Raw genomic sequence first — 21324 nt, 5'->3', positions numbered from 1 at the left:
CCTAATGGCGAGCTCCATTCTCTGACCCCCCCCCCCCACAGGCTTTATTTGTGCAAGAAAGGATCAGTACAGACCCCGGGGTCCTTAAATAGACTGAGCCCAGAAGTGAGGAGCAGGCCAGTAGCCTGGCCACCCACTGTGTGTCTGTGTCCCTCAGTGTCCCCTTTCAGGAATGCTGATGACTCCTGAAGGACATGCCCTGCTGTGGCTCAGAGGCTGGGGGGGGGGAGGGGAGTCCAGTCCGTGTGTCCCTGCCTCCCCCACTCCCCACCCTGGAAGACAGCCTCCTTTCAGAGCCCCTTAGCCCACACTCTTCATTCTGACATTCTGCGCTTTAAAAAAAAAAAAAAGTGTTAAAAACACTGGGTACCTTTTCAGGGCTGCTTGCCCACCGCTGCCTGAGCAACCTTACTGCGCATCCCCTGCCCGCTACCCTGTTTTCTTGTTGTTGCTGTTTTTAACCTCTCTCTCTCTACTTCTGGACTCCATTCTTGCCCTAATCCCTGACACATCATTACCCTGGAGCCGTGGAGCTGGGATCCAGGAGCAGACTGAGCTCCCAAGTCCTGATGGGTATTTTAGAACTGGGCACGGGGCGGCAGCTGTGGGACGGACATTGCTGATCCATCGCCGAGGGTGGCATATTTTGACCCAAGGGAGGAGGTACCTGATCAAAGTACACCTGTGTCATCGATGATGCGGCTTCCGGAAAAGAACAGTCCCCGAGGTGATGATGTGGCTCTAATGGACCATTTCTCGCCCACGGAGGAATCAGGAAGGAGCCAGTGAAGCATATGAGGGCTGCCCTGACGGAGGGCTGCCAATGGGGCTGAGAGAAGCCACGGTGTTACTGCCTCCTGAAAACCAGGCGCCTGGCCTGATCAAAGGACAGAACCCAGGGAGAGGTGGCTTCCTTTGGGACCCTGGCTCTTTGTGACTGAGCACAGGCTGCTGGAAACACCACAACCCCAGGAAAGCAGGCTATGCTTCATAGCTCACTCTATGTTTCCAAACAGGAGAAGAGAGGGAGGGGCCCACGCTCATTCGGAAGTGTCCAGCTCTCCTCCCGATGCCATATGAGGCTGCCCCTCAGCCCCAGCACGGAGCCCGTGGCCGCGGAGCCCCTGGAGATGGCTTTGCTCAGCAGTGTCCTGGCAGCCTGTTCGTATATGTCAGGTGGGTGCTGATGTCTGCTGGCCAGAGCTGTGACCCAGTACTGAGTCCTGGATTCTTCCTGATGGCCAGGTCTGCTCTTGCACTGGGAGAGAAGTGAGTGGCCATCACAGGGCGGCTCTGTTCCAGGTAAAAGTTCTCCAGCCTCTTATTTAAGTGTGACGTGCTCTAATTTGGCAGCTTTGTCTTTCTGGAGAAATGTTTAATTGCCTTTCGGCCACAGCCAGTGCTGGTTTCTGTCCTCAGCACAGCAACCAATAAGTTACTGAGGACTCCAGCAGCCTGAGAATTTCTGTAGATTCTCAGTCCCACACAGGTCTCTCTCTCTTTCTTCCTCCAAGGTAGACGGAAGGTATGTGGCTCTCAGAGACCTGATGTGAACCTCTTTTTGATTCTAACTCAAGCTCTTCAGCAAGATGGCTGACTGCCCCCACCCACTTTTTTCTGTCTGTCTTTCTTTCTTTCTTTCTTTTTTTTTTTTCTGGAGACCAGGCATTGTTTATATGAAAGATGCCCTCATTGTAATGGTCAGACTTGTGCTGCTGCTGGAGTGAATGTTTTAATCGTTCACGTTTTGATGAAACTTGCTTGTATTTTGTTTTGTTTTGCCTGGGATCGTGTGGGTGCTGTATGAAGAAGGGGCTGATGTTTTGATTCGACTCCCTTTAGGAGAAGGGTTATATTTTCTAATTTTCTAGCCACGGTTCGTATTGGTAACTTGAGAATTCAAATGTAAAGCCCAATGCTTCCATTTACAACGGCTCAGCCACTGTAAGGGAAATTCTGAGGGCTAATCCTCTGGCGCATTTTTGGTTGGCACGATAGGGGAATGTCTTAGTTACTTTCTTGCTGCTGTGACAAAACACCCCGACAAAAACAACTTAAGACAGAAAGGATGTGTGTTAGCTCCCAGCCCATCATGTCAGGAGAGCCAAGGCAACAGGAACTTGCAGCAGCCGACCACATTACCTCACAACCAGGAAGAGAAAGCAGTATGTCCTTACTTGAGTCTTGTTCTCTGTTTTACATAGCCAGCCCGGCTCCTCTGTTCCGCCTAGAGGATGAGTCCACCTCTCCCAGCTGAGACAGATTTTTCTCACATTAACTAACATAATAAACACAGTTTCCCAAAGGACATGAAGTTGGGAGGGGGTAATGGTGAGCCTAGGAAGAGCTGGGGAAGGAGGGTGGATAGTTATAATAAAAATATGTTGTGTGCAAGTATGAAATTCCTTAAAATATATTTTTTAAAAAAGATAAATTCTCACAGACACTCTCAGAGGCTAGCCTTAGTCTAGACAATCCCTCGCAGGAGTACCAAAGTCTGTCAAGTGGACCATCAACACTGACCATCATAGAGCATCTATCTAGTCCATGGGTGCCATACAACCTGGTTTTTCTTTCATGATGCAGAGAATACAACTCCTTGTCCCAGTTAAGGCAATCTGATACCCGCTGCCTTCTTCCTGGGCATCCACACTTCAGAGAAACTTCACTTTTTTTTTTTTTTTTTTTTTTTTTTTTTGACACAGCCTCACAGGGTATCTTCAAATGTCCCATGAGCTTGCACCAGCATGGCATGTGGTTTGTGCTGGAGACTAAACACAGAGCTTCATACAGGCTAAGCTAGCACTCTACACTCTGAGCTACACCTCCAGCCTCTTTGCTGTTTATCCAAGCTGTGTTGGGAATAAAGGACCCCAAAGCTGGAGTTGGAATGTCTGGGGTTGTGACGACACGTTTTCATGGTAACCGGAGGAGGGTGATGCCGTGGCCAGCAGGAGGGTTAGGGATTTCCAGACACTAGCTCTCGGATAAGAATGCCTCTGAGAGCAAACAGCACTGGACTTTGGTTCTCTGCTCAGCACAGGACGCACTTGGCGAGTTTCCATTTTGACCAGGCTGGCCCCGAGTTGTGACCACTGAATGTGGTAATTCATTGAATTGGCTGCTGTTTACCGGGTGTCTTGTGATCCTGTTGAGACTGAAAATGCCCATGGCCCCATTTTTCTGTCTCCTCCAACTTCCTTTTTTTCCTACCCCATTACGCTAGAATTCATTATTATGTGGGATACAGTAAAAGTTCTCCTTCTTTTACGTAGGCATTCGAGAAGGGGGTGCTGAGGAGAGGGCTCACCTTCCAAATAAATAAATACACGTGGGCTTTTTTTTTTTTTTTTTTAATTAAATGACCACAGGCAAAGATTTAAAGCTAATGCCAGAAAATGGAAACGTGGGTATCTAAAATAAAATTTCTAATGTGTAATAAGAAGACAGTGATCAAAATGGGTTCTGAGTGGCAAAACAGATGGCTCAGCAGTTAAGAGCGAATACCACTCTTGAAGAGGACCCCGAGTTCAGTTGCCCATGCTCACGCTTGACAGCTTACAACCTCCTGACATGTCTGTGCTAGGAGACCCTGTACCCTCCTCTGGCCTCCACAGGCTCCTGCGTACAGGTGCACATACCCACACACAAACGCATGCGTACATAATTTCTTTTTATTCTAAACTCTGGGACACTCCTCAATTATAGTGGCAACGAAGCAGAAATGTTAAAAACACAAAGATGAATTCAATAAGTAAAAAAAAAAAATCGTTACTGTCCTTAAAGAAAGTGTAGCGATGGATTAGAAACAGATTAGGAAGCATGGCAGGAGACTTGGGGGCTGCCTTGATCTCGCCTGGCTCTCTCCCATGACCTCCTCCATCTGGTCATGAGTCTCAGTGCACCCAGCGTCTCCTGATCACATCAGGGTTTCGCTTGTGACCCGGTTGACCTTCCTTGCCAACCTCAGCGGATGGAGAGGCGCCTACAATTTTGTCACAGGTCTGGGTTTGTATAATAGGTTTTTATTTATTTATTTATTTATTTGAAGATTGGCACAGAGCAGTGAACCGAGTCAGGGGGACTCACCTTGAGCGCGGGCGTCTCTGTTCATAGACTGAGGGTCTAAGTGGAATAAAAACGAGGAAGAAGCAGGAAGAGACTTGCACACCGGTGGTGTCTTGGTGTTGTTTTCTGCTGCTGTGATAAAAATCCTGACAAAAACAACCCAGGGGAGACAGAGAGTGTCCACGTTAGCTCGCAATTCCAGATTGGGGTCCAAGACTACAGGAGAGCTAAAGTGTCTTAAATTCCAAGGGGCTAGTCGTATCCACAGGCAAGAGTAAAGAGAGAATGAATGCGTGCATGGCTGTACTGGGCTCACTCCCTTCGCCCTTACACAGGGCAGGATCCCCTACGTAGGGGATGGTGTTGCCCATGGTGGGCTGGGTCTACTCACCTCCACTAGCTCAGACAAGACAACTTCCCACGGACCTGCAAACAGACGGACTGGATCTAGACAACCACTGAGATTCTCTCCCCATGAGATTCAAGATTGTGTTAATTTGGTAATTACAGCTAACTGTCACAGGGAGGTGTGACTCTTCCTGAGAAGTACTTTTCCTGCAGCTGGCGTTGATCATTGACATCAGATTCCAGGGGATCCATCTTTCAGTGGCGACTTCTACCAGCATTAAACCTTCTAGCCCTTCAACCTGCCTTACTGGTCCCTCAAGTTCTGGGGCTTCTAGCTGCCCCAACAACTGAGCAGCGGTTGGCTTCTGCAGTTCTCCAGCCTGCACACTGTGGGAGTTGTCGCCTCTGATCTTGAGTCTAACAAGGTCTACCCCTCTTATTCACTATGTTTCTTAGAGGGGTCCTGACTAACACAGGTTACCTCGTGTCCAAACCATGAAGCCCATGTCCTGAGCAACACGCTTGCTACTTCTAATGCATACAACTGTCTTAGTCCTTTGTCTGACGACTCTCTGTGTCTCTGTCTCTCTCTGTCCCTCTCTCTGTCTCTCTCTCTCTGTCCCTCTCTATGTCTCTATCTCTGTCTCTGTCTGTCTGTCTGTCTCTCTCTCTCTCTCTCTCTCTCTCTCTCTCTCTCTCTCTCTCTCTCTCTCTCTCTCTCTCTCCGTGTGATATGAGGTTTTTGAACCTTCCAGAAGAAAGGGGGATAGAAGGTTGTGTAAACCTGGGAGTTCCCTATGTTTGTTTTCTCCTCAGCTCAAAGTTGTGTTTTTCTGCAAGATAACTGACTTCTTGAGCTTGTTTCTGTAGACCAGACATTTTTATACAGAAGCAGCTCTTTGATTGCACATGGAAACCCTCCTGCCCACTTGAGTGAGTTTTTAATCTTTTGGTAGCTGGCTCTTGTTTTGTGTCTGTTAGCTGACATTTGTGGATGTTGTTTGAAGAGGAAGGGGCTGGGTTTTTGATTAAGTTTCCTTTGGGGAAGGACTGGCTTTACTTTTTTATTCTCTAAATAGGGTTGATGTGTGTGTGTGATTGTGTGTGTGATTGTCTGTGTGATTGTGTGTGTGTGATTGTTTGTCTCTGTGTGTGTGTGTGATTGTGTGATTCTGTGTGTGTGATTGTGTGTGATTGTGTGTGTGTGTGATTGCTTGTGTCTCTCTCTGTGTGTGATTGTTTGTCTCTCCCTCCCTCTCTCTCTCTCTCTCTCTGTGTGTGTGTGTGTGTGTGTGTGTGCAGGCAGAAGCCAGCAGACTCATGTGGCCTCTGATTCCAGCTGAGCGTGTGACTGTGATCTTCCCGTTTGCTTCTGGACATGTCTTGTCCATGTATGTGTGACATGGATCTTATACCATAATTATTGTAAAATATTACCATCCTTCACGATGCCCACCATCAACACCAACCATTCAGTAATTAACAGAATCAGTCTAACCAAATACTCCCTGAAAAGAAATGATAAACTGAATAGCTAAGGCTGGCTCCTAACTCATGACAATGCCCCTGCCTCAGCTTCACAAGTCCTGGGATTACTGTTGTAATCACCATACTATACAGACTCTTTCTTTAAGAAAAACAATTGTTACTAATGATAAAAATGTTGGAGTCTATAGTATAATGTTTTACAAGTTTAATAAAAGAGTCCCAAGAGAAAAGACAACAAAGGACCAGAATTGGCAGTTTGCATAAGGAAAAATGCAAATGGCTGATAAGATGGAGCAGTTTAAACTCCTGGCAAATGCATGAGGAGTGAGGATGGAAAGGGAGCAGAGGGAGGCAAGTGCTTGCACGCAAAGCGATGGCGTCACAGACTGATGGTAGCTCTCTGGGGAGTGGCTCTCAAACTCTGACAAAAGCCTTAAACACGCATGTGTGTAGGGATCCCATTGCTAGGAATGCCTTCTAAGGGCGTAATTAGAGATGTAGGCAGGCACAGTACTATGAGCGCAAGAACTCTCAAAATGAGAATGTGCTGAAAGAGAAGTGAAATAGAAATGCGTGAGTGGCATGCTATTACCGTGTGTGTGTGTGTGTGTGTGTGTGTGTGTGTGTGTGTTTGTGTGCACAGAACATGCATGGATAGTGTGTAGCACCGTGTGTATGTGTGTGTGTGTTTGTGTGCACAGAACATGCATGGATAGTGTGTAGCACCGTGTGTGTGTGTGTGTGTGTGTGTGTTTGTGTGCACAGAACATGCATGGATAGTGTGTAGCACCGTGTGTGTGTGTGTGTGTGTGTGTGTGTTTGTGTGCACAGAACATGCATGGATAGTGTGTAGCACCGTGTGTGTGTGTGTGTGTGTGTGTGTTTGTGTGCACAGAACATGCATGGATAGTGTGTAGCACCGTGTGTGTGTGTGTGTGTGTGTGTGTGTGTGTTTGCGTGCACAGAACATGCATGGATAGTGTGTAGCACCGTGTGTGTGTGTGTGTGTGTGTGTGTGTGTGTATGCAGAACATGCATGGATAGTGTGTAGCACCGTGTGTGTGTGTGTGTGTGTGTGTGTGTGTGTGTAGAACATGCGTGGATAGTGTGTAGCACACGCAGCATTTTGCCATCGGTCAATTTTAAATGCGACTGCCTTCTGCTATAATTTGGATGTTGGTGCTGGCATCAAGTGGGCGTCCATGCACTTTTTATATGGTTGTTTCTGTGTGGTACGGGGCGTGTGCACACATGTGCACATGGGGTCAGAGGAAGCCTCAGCTGTCATTCTGTAGGTACTAGCTGGTCTTTTGAGATAGGGTTGCCCTCTGGTCTGAAACTGACCAAGAAAGGCCAGTAAGCCCCAGCGATGGGCCTGCCCCCGCCTCTTAGCCCTGGCATTACAAGCAAGCACCACCATGGTGTATTATTATTATTATTATTATTATTATTATTATGTGGGTTCTGGGCATCAAAGGCAAACATTTTACTGACTGAGCCACACCCCCCCAGCCTGCTCTAGCTGTATTCTGTAACTCAGTGGTGGCACCTTAAAAGAATAATATTTGATCAAAATATTAATTTCCACTTGTATCATATGCACATTAGGTAACTCCCAGTTCTCTGTCCTCTTGAGCTCCATAGCCTGAGCTCAGCCTAGTCTACACTGTTCTGCATCCGTAACTCAGAATTACGAGCACTGGAGTTCGGATCCCCACCACACACATAAATGCCAGTGAGTGTGGTGGCCTGCCTGCAGGCCCTGTTCATGGCGGGTGGAGACAGAAGTTCTTGGAGCAAGCTGGATGGACTAGCCAGATGGGTGAGTTCTGAGCCCAAGGGAGAGAAGATGCTGCCTCACTGTGTGCCATCAAGGAGGATGCTGCCTCACTGTGTACGGTGGGACCATCAAGGAAGACACCAGATGCTAACCTCTGGCTTCTATACGTATGAGCACACACACGTGTAAGCATGCACACACCACAGGCACATACACACACCAAAATAATCCAGTGCTCCATATGTTTTAACTGTTAATGCTATTTGTTAGCTGCGGATAGTGGCTTAACTTGGTCATCTGATGAGGCTGTGGTGCTCCCTCACTGGTGGAATTCTCTCCCTCATCCATGTTTCTGTGACTTGTATTTTAGTCCTTCTGTCTCAGCTTGTATTGAGGGAAGTAACAATTCCCTTCTTAACTATTTGCAAGCAACTCGTTAACCAGAATATAATGCTTTACAAAGAGGACAATAATCCCATCAGTAATAATAGCCTCATTAATAATTTCTAATAGGGTCATTAGGAAGAATAAATGGGACAATTACTCATTTTAACTCAATGGTTGGGTTCTCTGGCAAGTGTGCCTGGCTCAGGACTCCATTCTTTTAGGGTTTTCCTTTAACGTTACCTTCTCGGTGAGTTTCTTGCTGGTCACAGTCTACCTGCTCCCATCACCATGTGAAAAGGCAGGGAAAGAAGTCTAATTTCACAGCTGTCCCTTCCACCCACTTCCATCCATAGGCTTTGGTGCCTTCTGGACACCTTTCCCCAGTTTTATATGCGAGTAGTAAACTGAATATCCTGTCTGTGCCCGGCTTTCCCACTAGGCATTATGTCCCGGAGACACTGTGAGTCCCTATGGTGTAAGCTTCCTTGTTCTGTTAGACATTTGCTTACTTCTCCAATGTACAGATGGCCCCAAGCTTAGGCAACCCTTTGCCCATGGCCAGTGGGAATGGCCCAGACCGTTCTCAAACAGAGCAGTAAAAAGTAACCACAGCACACACACTCAAGTGCGTTTCCAGACTTGGTTTCCCTAAGTACAATGGCTGGATCACATCCCATACACATTCAAGGGGAAAACGTCACCAACTTGCCACCTAAAGAGCTTTACTAATCTTTTTAAAGAGAAATAAGCCATGCCCCAGAACAGTGTTTTCAGTTGTTTTTGGAGTTTTGACAATCTGATAGATGGCTAAGGCGCCCTAAATGTAAATTAATGTCTGTTGGCCAGGGGTCAGCGGACTTTGTTTTCCCATAAAATGCCAGTGAGTGTTTCCAGCTTTGTGTGGTCCAGCTTATTATATTCTACCAATTTAATTCTACTGGAAGACAAAGGCTGCGTAACTGAACAGACATGCCTGCCTCTCAGGGGAACTTTGTGAGTACAGGAATCTTGTCAAGTGTAGCTCGTGCCTGTGGGTGGGTCCCAGTCCCAGTCCCGTTGGGGGTGGGGGGGCCTCTTTCATACGTCAAAGAACCATTCCCATTGCTTTTTCCCGTGAACTGCTCAGATCCTTTCCAAATTTTCTTTACTAGTTGTTACTTACTTTGTTTAAAAATATTTATTTCTTTGAGGAGGACAGAGCAGGATATGGGTCCCCCTGGAACTGGGGTTACAGTTGTGAGCTGCCTTGTGGTTCTGGGATTTGAACCCTGGTCCTCTGGAAGAGCATCCTGAGCTCTTGACTGCAGGGCTGTCTCTCCGTCTCCGTTGCTCTCTTTCTTAGCACCTTTTCTGGGTGTTCTTTATGTATTGATCCCATGTCTCTGCTCACATGACAAATATTCTTTTCTAGTTTTGTCATTTGATTTCTTGTATAGTAGTATTTTAGTGAAGAGGTTTTGGTGGAACATTACAGGTGTGTGTGTGTGTGTGTGTGTGTGTGTGTTTGTGTGTGTGTGACCAGTGAGCACACGTGTGCATGCCTCGGTGAGCATGTATCGGTCAGAACACAGCAGAACACAGCCTGTAAGAGTCGGTCTCTCCCTCCACCATGTTGGTCCTGGGAATCAAGCTCAGGTTGTCAGGCTTGGCAGCAAGCACCTTTACCTACCGGGATACCTTGCTGGCCCCATCTCCTGGCCTTCCAATGTTCTTTCATCATATACACATACATCTACATACATATGTATATGATACAATACACGCACTGTTCAGGTGCGAAGTGTCTCTCAAAAGGCTATGTGTTCCGGCTGGGGTGTGTGATGTTTTGGCAGTTTCTGGAGACTTTAGGAAGTGGAGCCTAGTTGGAGGAGTAGGTCATGAAGCGGCCCTTGATACTTTTTCCCTGCCCTCTTCCTGTCTTCCTGTCTACTTCCTGTGTGCCTTGAGGTCAGGTGACCTACTGTCCCCAGCCACGCACGGACTCTGCCATGACCTCTGCCCAAGTGAGCACTGTGTCTGGGTTTCATTTCTGTTGCTGTGATAAAATCCCCTGACTAAAGCCACCCTAGAGAAGAACAGTGTCGTTCAGTTTAGCGGATTACGGGCCGTCATTGCAGGAAGTCAAGGCAGAAACTCGAAGCAGCTAGTCTGTATCATCCACTGTCAAGAGTGAGGGAGGTGACTGCATGGATACCTGTTGCTTGGCTCCTGCCTTCCTCTCCTATTCAGGCCAGGACCCGACCGGGGACCGGTGCTGCTCACAGGGGGTTTGCAATCCTCCCCACGCAGACCTGTCCTCCAGCAGGACAGTCCTCCCCACGCAGACCTGCCCTCCAGCAGGATGGTCCTCCCCAGGCAGACCTGCCCTCCAGAAGAATGGTCCTCCCCCAGGCAGACCTGCCCTCCAGAAGAATGGTCCTCCCCCAGGCAGACCTGCCCTCCAGAAGGACGGTCCTCCCCAGGCAGACCTGCCCTCCAGAAGGATGGTCCTCCCCACCCAGACCTGCCCTCCAGAAGGATGGTCCTCCCCACCCAGACCTGCCCTCCACAGATCCCCTTTGTGGCTCTCTTCCCAGCTAGCTCTAAATTGTGCCAAGACGGCAGCTGAAACTTTGGTTCTGAAACTGTGAACCAAGACAAATCTTTAAATTGTTTATCCTAGGTATTTTGGACAGATATAAAAAACTAACTAGTAATACACATCTATATCCACAGACACATCCACACACGCAGACATGTAAGTACACTTATGAACATATAATGAGTGTATTAGCTGCACTTTTAGAATTCATATTCATGATTCAGTTTAAATGTCACTCATGATTTAAGGTATCCATCATGTTTATGATAAACCTCTAGTGGCTCATGGATTGTGCCCTCAAATTTCTCACCGTCCTATGCAGAAGGTAACAGCTGTATAGTTAATTACAGCAGAAGTGCATATGGCAAAGCCTAGGCTGGAGGGGCTGATTAATCCTGGGACTCAGACAAGCATCGGCTCGTGGTGTCCAGTAGCGGTACAGTAGGAGTCTGGGTTTTCCTTTGCTCTTCCTTTATTGGGCCCCAGGGAAGCTAGTTTGTGCTCTGTTGCTGTGATAAACCACCATGACCAAAAACAACTAGGAAGAGAGAGCTAATTTCATCTTACAGCTTACTCTCCTTCATGGGGGAAATCCAGAGGCAGGACCTGAAGACAGGAGCTGAAGCAGATATGGAGAGATGCTGCTTGCTTCCCTAGCCTTGCTCAGCCTCCTTTTTTTATACAGCCCACCCATCCCACCCCCTCCCCACCCCCACCCCAGGCTCGGCACCTCCCACAGTGGGCCGGACCCTCCTCCATCAAACAGCAAGTTAGACAATTCCTCAAAGAATTAGCAGAGGCCAGTCTGATCTGGGCAATTCTTCAGTTGAAGGTCTCTCTTCCCAGGTGACTTTGGGTGTGTGTGTGTGTGTGTGTGTGTGTGTGTGTGTGTGTGTGTGTGAAGTTGCCAAAAACAAAGGAGTATACACTGAGGGGAGAGATGCATCAGCTGTGGACTAGATAAGGACCGGGAGCTTCTGGGTGACTGTTTACCGCCCAGGAGGTGGGAGGAGAAGGTGAAGGGGCAGAAGTCAGAGCTTGCCAGGCGGGGACAGATTCTACAGTATTCCTTGTTTCCAAGCAGAACAAGCCAGGGATGGGAGAGGCCGAGGGAGGCTCCCCTCAGCATCTCAAAGAGGCGTGGGGTGTTGGTGGAAGTCTTCCCTTTCCTATGGTGTGGGGCAGAATCCCACACAGCCCTGCTACTCTCTTTGAAGCCTGTTTCAAAAGTGTATTCCTTCCCCCTCAAAGACTGGAAACTTTGAGGGCAGGGAACCTCAGGCAGAGCTGGCCTGGAGACCAGCTGTCCAGGCCTGAGCTCGGCCTGGCCTGGCCTGGTGTGGCCGCTCCTTCCCACAGTTTCCTGGACTTGATCAGACTTCCCAGTATGCAAATGAAATCGGCCCGGAACCTCCACAAAGGGCCTCTTCCTGCTCATGAAAACAATGGCCCTGCAGGAAGCAAGATAGAGCAATATGTTTATTTTTATTTATCGAAGGAAAACAGCCAACAAAAGCCCTCTCAACCGGGCTTCCTGGCTAACTAACAGAGTCTGAACGTGGTCAAGACCAGGGTGGGTCATTGGCCAAGAGGGAAGTGATCTGGAGCAGGAAGTATTAGAGGAGAGTAAAAACAAACAGTCTAGAACTGGAGGTTTGATGTCAGCAGAAAAAGTGAGCTGGCGTGATTCAAATGATACCATCTATGAAACCTGCTTTGAAGTGTCAGTCTGGTAGCCAGCGAGTCCCAGTAATGCTATTTAAGCAGCTGTGTGGTTACGTTTACTGTACTTCTCTCCCGGAATCTGTGTCTGGGTTGCTGTATGTAAAAGAAAGTGTTTTCTGATGTGGAGAGAAAAATTAGTTAGGCTAGAATGAGAACAGGCCCATTAAGTAGGCATGGCGGCCCATGGCTATAACCCCAGCACTCAGGAATTGGATGCAGGAGGAACAGGAGTTTAAGGCTAGCCTGGGCAACATAGCAAAACCACATCTCATAAACAACAAATGAACAACCCAACGGCAGTGAAGGTTAGGCCTGTGTAGCAGGTCTGTGAAGGCAGGGGTTGGAGGCCGGGATGGTTGTTTTCCTACTCTGTCCCAGGTATGATTTCCCATCTCGTGCAAGTAAGGACGTGGGTCACCCTAGTCTTACTGTTTTAACCATGGGTATTGTCCTTACCTACTCTCCTAAACCGTACTAATAATTAAAGATAAAACACTAGCACAAAGACATTTCCCCAGTCCCTTTTTCCTGGTTGCTTTTGGTCACGGTGATTTATCACAGCAACAGAACATAAACTAGCTTCCCTGGGGCCCAATAAAGGAAGGGCAAAGGAAAACCCAGACTCCTACTGTACCGCTGCTGGACACCACGAGCCGATGCTTGTCTGAGTCCCAGGATTAATCAGCCCCTCCAGCCTAGGCTTCACCATATGAACTTCTGCCAAGATTCAGTAAATGAGAGCCCCCCTCTGTCTATCCATTCATTTTCTTATCTGCCTTCATTCTATCTCCTATCTTTCTTCCAATCTGTCTATCATTTACCTACCACCTGTCAAATCACCTGTCAAACTTCTCCCCTTTCTCCCCACCTTTCCTTCCTGTTTCCATCCCTCCCTCCCATTCCTGAGAGTGTATGCACATGTGTGTACAGTATGTCTTTCTGTGTGTCTGTGAACATTCTTTGGGTCCAATGTTGGGAAAGGCCTAATCAAATGCCTGATAAGAAACAACAGAAGAGAAGAAGGGTTTGCTTTGGCTCAGATTTGAAGGATAGAGTTTATCATGGTAAAGAATTCATGGTGGCGGGAATCTGTGGCTGACTCATGACATCTTGCTAGATTAGGAATTGGACAGCACAGGACGTAGGACTGGGCTGTCCACCGGGAGGCCCGCCTCCTCAAGGTTTCCCAACTCCCAAACAGTGCCACCAGCTGGGGACTAGGTGTTCAGGCAGAAGCCTGGTGGAGCATTTCACATTCAAGCTATAACAAGAGGATACAAAGTGGTCCCACCTGTGATGGGATTGGAAAACGGAGGATTGCCCAAGCTCTTTCTTACACTGTGTCTGTTCAGTGTTGGAGCGCGTGACCAATGCGACAGTGTGAGAACACATGGTCTGAGACCATGCTCTTGCAGTGAATGAAGAGAAGTCTCCAAGCAGCCAAGGCATGGGACGGGAGCTTCAGCAGAGGTAGACTGTTGACTGCATCAACAGTGGCCTGAACTCTCCAGGGGTCTTTAAAGGTGGTCCACTCCAAGTTTACTTCTGACCTTTCCATGTGGCTGTTTGAATCAGAGCTCTGTGTTCGGGTCCCCTACACCTTTTAAACACCAGCTGGGCATGGCAGCCTGCCCTTTCAGTGCTGGGAAGGTAGAGATGGGAGCGCCAGGGGCAAGCTGGCGAGTGTGGCTACCCAGAAGAGCAAACTCCGGGTTTGAGAGACCCTGCCTGAAAAATAAGGTGGACGTCAGCCGTGGGAGGCCTGTGACGTCAGCCGTGGGAGGCCTGTGACGTCAGCCGTGGGAGGCCTGTGACGTCAGCCGTGGGAGGCCTGTGACGTCAGCCGTGGGAGGCCTGTGACGTCAGCCGTGGGAGGCCTGTGACGTCAGCCGTGGGAGGCCTGTGACGTCAGCCGTGGGAGGCCTGTGACGTCAGCCGAGGGCCTCCTCTAGCACAAGCACACATGTGTAGGTTCACTGCACACAAGCACACAGGAAACTAAGAACCGGAAATGACTTGGGACGGGATGTGTTAGTTCCGAGGAGCTCTTGAACTGACTGTTAGTATTTTCCTTTACATGCTTGCATGCGGGCCACATCTGCACTTGGTGATAGCCCGCTGTGACACATACAGCTCAGCTGCGGAAGGGGAAAGGGGGAGGGGGAAGGGTATCTTTAGTGAGAGAGGCTTGGGGCCTGGTGGGGGTGGGGGCAGGCGAACACATTGTCAATCTCAGGCGTCTTCTCCGTTAAAAACTGCATGGAAAGAACCAAGAAAATGTCTGTTAAAGGCACTGGAAATGGTTCTTTTAAGGCTACCCATGATGCTGGCATGGTCATACCTGTTACCTGTGATCTCAGTTCTTAGAGATGGAGGCAAGAAGACCAGGAACTCAAAGTTGGCCTGGGTTACATGAAACCCTATTTTGAAAATACAATGTAAAAATTAAAAAAAAAAAAAACAAATCTGCTACTGTTACTCTCTTGAACATACTTCCAACTGTTAAGACAGCTTACCCCCAGCAAAGCTCACAGCCAGAGTCCAGGCTTTCTCAGACTCATAGCAATACAGGCAGGGTCAGTGGCCTCAAGGGCCCTGGTGGCTGGGTGGATAGAGGAAGCTGTCACCTCAGGTACTTCTGTCCTCTGCAGAGGGGGGTAGGAAAATCAATGGTCATGGCACCTGGGGGCAGGCGCTTGAGGCTGTTTTAGAGTGAATGGGCCTGTGCGTTCTATTTGCACAGAGCATCCAAGCCAAGACACGGCCCCTGGGAGAGGTTTGATTCTGGTAATAAGCAGAACTCATTTTCCAGCAAATAGATTTTCATTTTGCTTTTCCCCCAGCGATGCACTTCTGAATTGTCACTGGAATGAGGTCTGATAGGGGCCACCTGGACTGAGCCTCCTTTCAGAGACCATCCCCTGAGCTCTGTGACTCAACTCTGTCCTCTCTCTGCGTCTGCTCCAATGTGCAGCACACACCACCCACCCACTCCATTCCAGTTATTTCTCTCTGTCTCTCTCTCTCTCTCTCTCTCTCTCTCTCTCTCTCTCTCTCTCTGTGTGTGTGTGTGTCCACATATGAAAGCCAGAGACTGAAGTCAGCTGTCTTCCTCTATCAGACTCCCCCCATTATTTTTGGGGACAGGGTCTCTTGTTGAACTAACTGATTTGGCTCAGCTGTCTGGCATGTGAGTCCCCGGGGGACCTATCTGTCTCTCCAGGGCGGGGGTTACAGTAATGTGCCCACTTCTCAACTGTAACATGTGTGGTGGGGATCGAAACTCAGATCCTGAGGTTTGTGCAGCAGCTTTACCCCCTTAAGCCATCTCTCCAGCCCCCTCCATCAGCATTTTATCTTGTGCTCTGTGACTTGAGGGTCTATGAGGCTGAAATGGACCCAGGTTGAAGTGATTAACTGATAGGCGATTGATTCACAGGCTTTAACCTCATAGAAGGCTCTTAGTCACCCAAGTCATGTCCCATGTATCTGAGCTTAATGATTTTCCCATGTATCTGAGCTTAATGATTTTCTACGTTTGCTCAGGCTGAATATCAGTGAGCCTTTGAGCCGGGCTTATCACACACGATAACAATAGATAGCACACTGCCATCGGGTGAACTTGAACTAATCATGGATGTGCTGGCTAGTTTTGTCAACCTGACGCAAACTTAGACATGTGATGGAGGAATTACCTCAGATTAGCCTGTAGGTAAGCCTGTGGGGGCATTTTCTTCCTTGGCTGATGGGGGTGGGGGGTGGGCAGTCCAGCATGGCTGGGGCTTTCCCTGGGGCAGGTGGCCCTGGGTAAGAAACCAAGCTGAGTAATCTGGAGGCATGGGGGATGTTTGCAAACAGAGAATAGCATTCCCCTGTGGCTTTGGCTTAAGCTCCTGCCTTCGGGTTCCTGCCCTACTTGAGTTTTTGCCCTGACTTCCCTTAGTGATGCACTATTATTGGGACCAATAAGCCGAACAAGCCCTTCCCTCTCTGAGTTACTTTGTTTTGTTTATCATAGCTAGAAAGCATGATTCGCCAAAACCGAGAGACCAGGAGCATAACCCCTCCCCCCCCCTCTAAGATTGACATCTCATGCATTGGCGAACAGCTGCATAGCTTTCACACCTGTGTACCCTCCGGAACATTCTTCCTGATCTCCACATGGCTAACTCATCATAGCTATCAACTCATAGCTCAGACATTGTTTTTCTAGGAAGATTTCTCACATCCGACAGTGTTAAACTTCCACTGCTGAGACCAAATACAAGGAGTAATTTAAAGGCTGGAGGATTTCTTTTGGCTTATTATTTGAAAGATCTCAATCACCCATAGTGGGAGGCTGGGGCAGAATGTGGCTGTTCACCCTAAAGAAGCCAGGAAGGAGAAAACAGTGTGTCCTAGGGTCCCGTTTTCTGTTTTCTTACCTTTATGTGGGTTGCAGGGATCTACTGTGCCATCTTGCCAGCCCCCATCTTTAAATCGTTAACATGTGAAAATATGAGAAACAGCTCACAGGCTCAATCTACAATTCAGTGATCTCTATGGATGTGTTCTGCAGAGTATTGTCACCATAAACACAAATCTGAAAATCTCACTAAGGACCCCCCCATCCCACCCCACCCACACACACACAGAGAGGCAGGGAGGGACCTTGTGTAGCTGGCTCAGGCTGGCCTTGAACTCAGCAGCTGGGGATGAACTTAACTCCTGGTACTCTTACCTCGGCTTCCAGAGTGCTGGGATTGCAGGTCTCTGGGCCACCGTGCCCAGCTTTAAATTTACAAAGCAATTCCATGTCATCGTGATGCCATTGCTATTGATGACACAAAACAGCATGTTCATTCATTTTCCCAAGTGACTGCAGAATATGGAAAGTAGGTTTGCTAGTGTGTATGTAAATCCTGTTGGTTTAACCATGCCCTGTGACCTGGGCCAGGCATCTTTTCGTGAAAGGGACTCTGTTCACCCAATGGTTCTGTTGAGTACCACAGGGGTCACTGAGCGCGTACACCACACCTGTAGAACAATTAATGTCTTTCTCTGGCCATGCTCCCCAGGCTGGCATCTCTTTCAGTGAACTTGATGAGGTCATTCCTCAACACCTGTCCTGCTTTAGACGTGTGGTTCAGTATACAAGTCGTTCGTGGCTGTATACTAACCATCCCAAACTTAGGGTCTTGAAACAGCAGAGAAGGCTGGAGATATGGTGGCTCAACAATTAAGAGCAGGTACTGTTTTGGTCGAGGACCTGGGTTCAGTTCTTAGCACCTACACTTGGCCGTTCATGACCCAATGTGCACACAATCTCCCACGTAAAAGTTGCACACACACCACTAGGTTTCTGGGGTTCTGAAGGCTGTGTTGGCTTAACTGGGTTCTCCAGTTCAGAGACCGCTAGTTCAAGGCTAGTGCAAAGCCAGGCTTGTATCACTTCACCTCTTCACCCTGAGAGTGGTTCACCTCCAAGCTCACCCACATGGCTGTTAGCAAACACAGTCCTTTGGAAGCTGTCAGCTTTGGAAATGTTGAAAACAGAGTGGTGGTCTCACATACCTTGCCCCTAATAGATGTGTTGTTGGCCAGTTGTCTATCTGTCTGTCTGTCTATCTATCCTGCCTTTTTCTTTTATTACATTTGCTTGTGTTTTCCAGTGTGCCGTTTCTTGGTACACATGTGTGCTGTCGGGCAGAGGACAATGTGAGGGTGTCTACCCATTCTTTCTTTCCACAGTGTGAATTCCTGGGATAGAATTCAGGTCCCTGGGCTTGGAGGTAGAGATCTGTATTCACTGAGCCACCTCCCCAGCCTCTTTTGTCTGTTTGAGATAGTTTTACTTTGGGCTTGAATTCCCAGCGCTACTCCTGTCTCGGTCTCCCAAACGCTGGGATAATTTGCAAGCACAAGCCGCCATACCTGGCTTGATAATTCTCTTTGGAAACGTCATGAAATTTGTTCCTGGGAAGGCTGGCACTGGTTGCCATCGAAGCGCCATCATTCTTGATGAGAGTATGGTTCTACATCCCTGACCCTGCATGGAGACATCATGGCGCCTGTCCATTGTGTTCTCGTTCTTCCTCTCCCTACAGAAAACCCTGAGCGAGCTGCTCTGTACTTCGTCTCTGGCGTGTGCATCGGCCTGTTCCTGACCTTGGCCGCCTTAGTGATGAGGATATCCTGCCACACTGACTGCAGGAGGGGTCCCCGGAGGAGGAGGAGGTGCTTGCGGGACCGTGAGAGCAGCACCGATAGCAGCAGCGACAGTGAAGATGGCAGCGAGGACACAGCCTCAGACCTGTCGGTGCGCAGGCACCGCCGCTTCGAGAGGACTTTGAACAAGAACGTGTTCACCTCTGCAGAGGAGCTGGAGCGCGCACAGCGGTTGGAGGAGCGCGAGCGCATCATCAGGGAAATCTGGATGAATGGGCAGCCTGAGGTGCCCGGCACCCGGAGCCTAAACCGCTACTACTAGGGCACAGTGTGGACCCCAGAACATCTGCAGGCCACCAGGAAGAGTGGGTTCTGCAGGCAGGGATGGTGTGGAGAGAGCACGGGGCCAGCCTGCTTTCCCAAGGGCCTGAGGGTTTGCTTTAGACTCTTCTTACCTCTGGAGAAATAGACAACCCAAGCAGCAGCATCTGCCTATCGTGCACTGACCCAACCTTTCCAGGTTTTGGAATGATGCTGAGGTTTCCTCTCCAGCCACGTGATGGTGATGTGACAAGCTGAAAAGATGGGTGGTCCTTACTTTCTGGGTCGCTCAGAAGTTTGCACAGACTTACCACTGTGTTACTCCTTTACGAAAGGAAAACTTCTCACACCCGGAGAGCTGGGGGTGGGGGGGAGTATCAGGGTAAACTTAACCCAGAAAATGCAATTTTCTAAAGGATTCCCTGCAGTGGAAATGGTTTTAATGGCGATAGCATGATCTATGCTAATTATTTAAAGCTAATTTTTAAAACAAACAAATATCTTGGTAACCTCTGCATTTTAACTGACACCTCAGGGATTAAAAATCCTTTTTTTTAGTCTAGTTTCCACCTCATTCATGAAAATGAATAGAATTTACTGTATTGTGAGATGTATTGGTGACTTAGATACATCAATAACCTCAAAGGATAAAGGGTTTTATTTTTCAGTAGTTTATAAATATATATTGACATGTGTATTTGGAAATACTGCATAAAAACAGAAGCCCCATGTCCTTCCATTTTGGAGAGAAGAAAAGTCTCTCATGACTTCAGAGACTCATGATATTTAAATAATATTTTCTCTAAAAGAAAGAAAGAAAGAAAAAAAAAAAAAACAACAGTTGGAATTTCCAAGAAAAGAATGGGAACCAGAGGTGAGGGTTAAAGCCAACATTAAAATGGTATCTAAAATAAACATTCCATGAAAATCTCCTTTTGTTTCACGCCTGTCTGTGTGGTCACACAAAAGCCTCTATGATCACTCTTACTTATGGGCAAGTATGGTCTCTACCGGACCCCTGAAGGATTAAGAATGGAAAGAGGGTCCCTGATGATAAGGGTTCTTTGTGTAGAATATGTGTTGTGGTTGAGTTATTGTTAACAGGTAGAGGATTTACCTATGGCAAGAAATAAGATAGTGACCCCACTCAACATGTCAAGGAGTTGGTAGGAGGCAAAGCAGGCAGGCCCTATGGAAGGATGGGAGGAAGACTCCCATATTGGAAACTGGGTGACAGGATGAGGCAGCAGCTTCTAGGGCAGCAGTTCTCTGCCCGTGGATCTCCAACCCTTTGGGGGGGGGATTGCATATCAAATATCCTGCATATCAGATATTTATACTATGATTATGAGCCATAACAGTAGCACACTTAAGAGTTATGATGTAGCAAGGAAATAATTTAATGCTTGGGGGCCACCACACATGAGGGACTGTATTAGAGGGCCGCAGAATCAGGAGGGTTGAGTGCTGCTCTAGGAACAGGGGGCTCCCTCTCTTGTCATGGACCCTTATGCGGTCTATTTGCACGATCCGGAGCCTTCTTGATGGGAGGGCCTCCTCCTTGGCATGTTGACGTATCACCATGCCTACGAGATGGGCAGGAAGTTCTGCCCTGAAGTGTTTAGATAGCATTTTGGGAATTCATTGGGGGGTGTGCCCGGATCACCTGCACACATTTTCACCACGCCCGTTATTGTGCAGGTACACTGAGGCACAAGAGTTACCAGACAACAGTTCAACCACCAGTCTCACTCTCATGTAGTAAGAGCTCCAGGTCTGTTTGTTTAAACTGTCCAGTTTCAATTTTAGGTTTAGATGTATAACACCATTCTTGCTTTTAGTTTCTGTACAAGGTATCTATCTGTGTTTATAACAGAGAGGCACACAACTCAAGAGGATTTATTGATGTGTGGGACTCAAAGGGCAGAGATGGATGTAGCTTCAGAGATGGCTGGGTTCAGAGACTCACATCAAGGTGGATCTTTTTGTTTTTTTTTTTTTTCCCAGCTCTGCTTTGCCGTCCTTGTTTCTGCTCTGGATGCAACGGTACCACACTTGTATTGACTTGAATACTAAGCTTCTCTACAGCACATAGCGAAGGGCTGTGTGTGCATGCGTATGGGGGAATGGAGGGGTCAGGGGGGAGCATGGAAGGGTTGTATTGGGTGCAATTATAGATCTCTGGTCTGTAATTCTACTGAGCAGTGCCGGCTGACAGGAGTCTGGAAAAACTTTTAGGGAAGCATAAAGTGTCTCAAGTGCTCAAGGAAGCCTCTCTGGATCTAAGACAACACCTACCTACCTCCCTTAGGTGCCTTTTCCTGAGCCAGGCACTAGGCAGCAGAGGACACATCCAACCCCACCCTCCTGAGTCATTGCCATTGTCCAGGTGTGCTGTGGGCACTTCCAGACTTACAACATCGCAATAAAGGACACAGGAAAGTAACCCTTGCATGTGGGGAAAGGAAATGGACCTCAG

The 21324-nt window shown here is 48.2% G+C and overlaps 1 protein-coding gene across 1 annotated transcript; it reads left to right on the top strand.

Moving 5' to 3' along the window:
* The first annotated feature begins 1018 nt into the window (after window positions 1-1018).
* On the top strand, window positions 1019-19777 carry Eva1a (eva-1 homolog A, regulator of programmed cell death). Its single transcript, XM_051203058.1, is given in 3 exon segments — window positions 1019-1087; window positions 1089-1176; window positions 18464-19777. Coding segments are annotated over 3 exon segments (489 nt in total). The 5' UTR covers window positions 1019-1069; the 3' UTR covers window positions 18847-19777.
* The last annotated feature ends 1547 nt before the right edge of the window (window positions 19778-21324 follow it).

Source organism: Phodopus roborovskii, unplaced genomic scaffold, assembly GCF_943737965.1.
Source record: "Phodopus roborovskii unplaced genomic scaffold, PHOROB, whole genome shotgun sequence".
In the NCBI taxonomy this organism is placed as follows: domain Eukaryota; kingdom Metazoa; phylum Chordata; class Mammalia; order Rodentia; family Cricetidae; genus Phodopus; species Phodopus roborovskii.
This window is presented reverse-complemented; position numbering and strand designations above follow the sequence as displayed.